Here is a 5,415-nt window from a genome sequence, read left to right on the forward strand (position 1 = left end):
TGTAAGTAAACGAAGAGACAGCATGGTCAGACTGCTGGCAGAAAACAGGCTGTACAGCTGGAGGCACTGCGGTTTCTGTAGGCACTGGAGAAGTGAGGTTGAGAGATTTTTTCTTCCCCAATAAATTAGAAATACTTCAAAAATCATTATTTTGTGCTTAAATAAAAGTGAATGATCCCATCGGCATTGTTCTTCCAATCTACCAAGGTTAGAGCAGGTCCTTCGATCTGCACTGGTTATCCAGCAACCTTCGTACCTATCTAGCCATGATTTTCAGTGCTGGAATTTTGTTCTTTATCCATAGCTTTAGTCTTTCATCAGTATGGGTCTTCCTCATCCGTGTCCTAAACAGGGAGTATGGAGAGAGAAATTGAGACTGAGCATGAAGACACGAACCAAGTTATGAGTTCAAAAAAGTTTGGAGTCTGCTAGGCTTCTGACAGAGCTTTCCAAAATGCTGCGGTGCTCGAATAAGCCACAGGACTTGTAGTCATATAAGCACATGCAGCTAAATCTGTTTGACTCATCACAGGTACACAGAGAAATTGCACTGTATAACCAACACGCCAAGTGTGTTTTAAGAGAAGTAGCAACTACAGCTCAAGCAAAAGACACACCATAAAGTGCAGCCAGCCATCTTCTTTAAAAGCACCACCAATCCCTACAGAGAAGGTCCGGAGCAGCACAAGCTGTCGTTTTTCAGCTACAACCAATCACATACTTTCAGACCCCCATCATCTACGGCTTTAAGCATAGTGACCATTTGATCGCATCCCCACAATCCAGCTCTGCAATTCTCAACTTGAGAGAAACTCAAACAGAACAGCTTTGTAAGGGAAATGTCACTAACTTTCCAGACATTTTAAGTCCAAACAGATTTTCACTGGCTTTGCAATTTTAATTATTTGGTAACATATTAAGCATGAAAAAGTACATTACAGAAACTTCAAAAATGTAGAATCATTAAAGCGAGTGAGACACAGTGTTCAGAGCTAAATATTTCAGTATCAGAGAGCAAAGTACCAAACATGACAAAATACTCACTATGAAAGCATTGGGATTATAGCATTCAAATTTGCCTTCTTTCAAAGGATCAGAAGACATTTTTTCAGCTTTTAAAACCTCCAACTGTCTGACAGCATTTGTCTCACCGAACTGAGGCTCCCATCCTTTCCCATCTCTCCACCTGCAGTAAAGCGATGGTGCCTCCCTGCTCTCCAGCATGTCACATGCAACAGCCTCTCCAACTCCCACGGCAACTCTCCCTTTTGCATTTTCTGCACCTCTCAAACTCTTGTTCCTGATACCGCTGCATTGTAACTGCTGTGTCTTATGTAGAACTGTAAAGATTTCATAAGCAACTTGCGTAATTGCTCATTTTTCATTCTGTGTCTAATAAAGCACAGAAACCATCAGCACACATCTGTCTGAAGGCGCGTGCATTTGTTACATTTTAAATCACTGGCATTAGAATAGTGAATCAAGCAACACATATTTAAATCCTCCTTAACATACTTCCTGACCATGAATAAAAGATGTAAAGGTGCGTCTAAGGTAAGCTTGCTCTGTAGGACCTCAGGAAAAAATGAAAACACTCTTCAATTAGACATATTAGTGAGCTTGCTCTGGAATGTGCCACACTTAGGGGTGCGGCTGCTAATGCCAGCACACAGAACTTGGAGGCACGCTTTACAAAACAAGTACAGCAGGTGGCAAAAGCATTCAGTAGTTTCAGCACAACACATCTGATTAACAAGCTTGCCAACAAGGTAGCAAGTGAACAAGCAAAAACAACCACCACTTCACAAAACAAAACAAACAAAAAGCCCGAAACAAACAAACCACAAGAGTGGAGCAGGATTCTGTTGTGATGAAAACAGCACAAGCAGGAAGATCTCCAAAAAAGAGGCAAGGCTGCACACTACCATCTTTGCAAGAAACAGTGGACTGAGGCATCGCTGCCTCCATTCCCTAACGTAGCCCTGTCAACCCCCAAACTGCTTTTTCTGAGCCTTTAAAGAAACTACGCAGCACAGTAGCTAGCATAGCATTTCTGAATGTCTATCTTAAAATATCAGCTTTGATTTCAATAAAGGCAAATGAAAAATCAGTGTGGTGGATTGCAAGACAACTTCCCCTGCCAGCAACGCAGGATGACCAGCAGTCCTCACCCCCTATAGCCCGTACGTGGAAAACACCAAGCAGCATAAGCCTAGCCAGTTGGGACACCTCTTTGACATCCAGAGCTGTTCTGACAGGCTCTACCTGCTGCTCTTAGCACCTCCTCTGAGCAGCCAAGTTGACAAAACCACTTATGAAAGCACCAGCTTTCACTTACCACACAGTTCAGACACCAGTCCCTGAGTTTCCCCAAGCAGTTGCCTGTCTCTGTACGTTCAGGCCTGCAGAAAAAAAAAAAAAGCGCAGGATTAGGCTGGACTTTCCCCCACACACATACTAATATCTCCTATGGACTGTGAATTCTAGTTCTACCACACTGAATTGACTCTGCACAGCAAAACCAAAAAGAAGAAAGAATGTCAGGTCCCTTATTTTGAAGGCAGACATTTCACTTGAGTGCCATGAAGAATACCAGAGGAGCTGCTATTTGTCTGGCAAATCTCACAATGCTAATCAGAACACTGGATTAGAAATCCATCCTGCAAGACATTGTAGTACTGAATTCATTGCAGAAACAGGCGCAGCTCCAGCAGCAGCAGTGTTACCTTATTGTTCTCACTGCTGAACGTTTCCGGAACAGAATCCTCTCCAGTTCAGAAGGGAACTCGGTCTCCAGGGCTCATTCAGTACCTGGCATCTCTGCCTAGGCCATCACAGGGGAACCAGTGGGCATTATTCAGTTTGTTTTGTTGTTATGGATACTTCATACCGAAGTGCAACACACAAAGCCCACATAAGCAAAATATCTTGCTGATTTAGGCTGAAATAAGCCCAATTACAGAAGTGAAAGACTGTCTAACCCTAAGCTGCTTCGGTTCCATGGCTTCACACGAAGGACAGAAAACGGGGGATGTACAGCCATTAGTTCATGCCCCAACATGGGGATCTGCCAAAGCTTTCTGACTGCTGGCTAAATTACACTCATGGAGAAATAGATTTCTGTGCCTGAACTGCAGATGCTGAGAGTTATGAAATGAAGAACGGGAGAGAAACTGTCCTTTGGCCTGTGTCAACAGGCCAAAGCTGAAATACAGGCTTTAGGTCTCAGGCAGAACTTACTCATCAGACACTTCGATGGAGGATTTCTTACAGCCAGATCTTTTTTTCTCCTTTAGCACTCCAAATTTCCTTCCCATCCTTACCAACAGCAGAATGACCACAATGGCAGAAGGCAGAAATACCAAAATGGACAGCAGCACCGCTGAATTTAGCTGGAAGAAAAGGCCTGCAGGAAAGACAAAGAGCAGCCCAGCTGTACCAGCAGTAACTTATGGCTTTCTTAAGCCTCTGTGACAAATGTTCATCCAGGACACAGGTTGCTAGCCTCTTCATATACAGCACAGCGCTGGCAGATTTGAAACAGCTTGTCCCTGAATCTGTAGGACTCCTAGCACATTTCCAGCACAGGAGGGTGCTTTATATGCAAAAAACTACAAAGGAAGGCAGGTCATGACATAGTTCTATCAGCACGTCCAAGCTGCAAATTTGGGGCAGGTCTCACACACAGGGCAGATGAGGAAGTTAAGTATTACTAAGAATCAGTGTTTGTGATATGACAATTATTTTTAGACTATTATTTCCTAAATGTTTAACTTGTACTGCTACAATATGTGGAGACCGGTTCTCCTGAACAAATGTACATTTTTTGTTTATTACCACAGCTTCCTCTATCCCTTCCTGCCCCAAATAAATTCAATCATTCTCAATGTATTTAGCTTAGAAAAAAGGGCTGAGGTAACTCTTCCTGAAATTCTAACGTAGAACTCCAGGGAACCCATTTCACATCTGATGCTCAGACTTCTAAGATCATGCCAAAGCTGCAACGCAGCTGAATCTGAATTGCAGAGGAGGACATGCTATTGAAATGGAGGCTTACCCCTCTCCGTAACTATCAGCATCGTCTGGGGAATGTTATGGTACACGTCTGGAGGATTCTTCACGCTGCAGATGAACGTCCCATTGTCACTCAACACTGGGTTTTGGATAGCAATGGAAGCATCACCATTAGCAACATTCCCAGCCCAGGATATCCTGTCTTTGAACTTCCCCACTGTTGTTGGATATGGGACAGACTGATAATGAAAAATCTAAAAGGAGGCAAAGACAATAATTGCATCAATAAAACACTCATCTAAGAAAGCAAACATTTTTGATTGCAAACATACAATAAGCATTAACTCAGAAAGAATACTTCTTATACACGAGACCTTCTCAAGTTCCTATTTCATAATTCTGAGTCAGTCCCATTTCATTACATCTCCAATGCTTTTTTTCTACCAGCCTCAGCTCTCAGATCACCAGTCAGACCAATTTGTTCCCTTCTGCAGATCTTCAGTTGAGAAGGAGAGTGGGCTTCTTGTCTCGTGCAAGGCAGAACATTGCAGTTCTTCAGCTTTTGCTTCTTGCACTTTTGCTCTTTCTGTCTTACGAGTAGAGACTTAGCAGACCCCACTTCATACAAGCACCACGCTGTTGTTCCAGATACAAGGACACTCCTGACAGTTCAAACCCTTCAGGCAGAAGTAGTCACTGATAAACCGTAAAGATGTGCATTTTCTGTTTCCACCTTGAATGAGAGATTTCCAGCAGGCTTTCAGACTTATGTATTTAGGCTTAGATTTCCAAATGCTGCCAACAAAACAGCAAGTAGCAGCCCATAAACCTTAGAGGCTGTCATCATCACTGTCTTCAGCCTGTCACTGCACACATGTTCTTGCCACTCCAGGATATATCAGTAGTAGACTGCACGACAGAACTACTAGGGTTCAGCTGCCTTCAAGAAAACTACCAATCAATGTTTTACAGTCCTGCTATACATAGGTACAGCGTACAATGCACCACTTGTGCCAAAACCCAAAGTTTAGCTACTTTATCATCATTATGCTATATGCATTTATATATAATATTTTTGCCCAAAGAGCTCTAAAGCAATTTCACATGGGAAAACAAGCAATGATGAGAGTTCCAAACCCAATAGCGATGAAGCAGCACAGCAAGGCAAACAAAAAATATCATCACATTTTCAGCATGCACAGAGGCCTGGTCAGCCTCCACTAGAAAAAGACTCTGCGTTCCACTTACTGTCTCCATCTGACCCCCTGTGAGGGGCCGGTATGTCCAGTCTACTGTCAGTCTCTCACTGATGGGAGAGCTGGATTTGAAGGAGCATTTCAACAACACTTGTTCATCAATGAAAGCTCGCACTTTAGAACTGGCTTTAATTTCCAGGGAAAG

The 5,415-nt window shown here is 43.0% G+C and overlaps 1 protein-coding gene across 1 annotated transcript in view; it reads right to left on the reverse strand.

Moving 5' to 3' along the window:
* Positions 1 to 317: 317 nt before the first annotated feature.
* Positions 318 to 5,415, reverse strand: part of MPZL3 (myelin protein zero-like 3) — a 5,607-nt gene continuing 509 nt past the window's right edge. The window contains exons 2-6 of the mRNA XM_010073378.1: positions 5,263 to 5,412; positions 4,058 to 4,268; positions 3,250 to 3,406; positions 2,339 to 2,402; positions 318 to 344 (exon numbers count right to left, since the gene is read on the reverse strand). Coding sequence (XP_010071680.1) covers positions 318 to 344; positions 2,339 to 2,402; positions 3,250 to 3,406; positions 4,058 to 4,268; positions 5,263 to 5,412 — 609 coding nt within the window. The remainder of the gene's footprint in view (positions 345 to 2,338; positions 2,403 to 3,249; positions 3,407 to 4,057; positions 4,269 to 5,262; positions 5,413 to 5,415) is intronic.

The sequence above is a fragment of the Pterocles gutturalis genome, unplaced genomic scaffold, assembly GCF_000699245.1.
Source record: "Pterocles gutturalis isolate BGI_N339 unplaced genomic scaffold, ASM69924v1 scaffold14972, whole genome shotgun sequence".
Lineage (NCBI taxonomy): Eukaryota > Metazoa > Chordata > Aves > Pterocliformes > Pteroclidae > Pterocles > Pterocles gutturalis.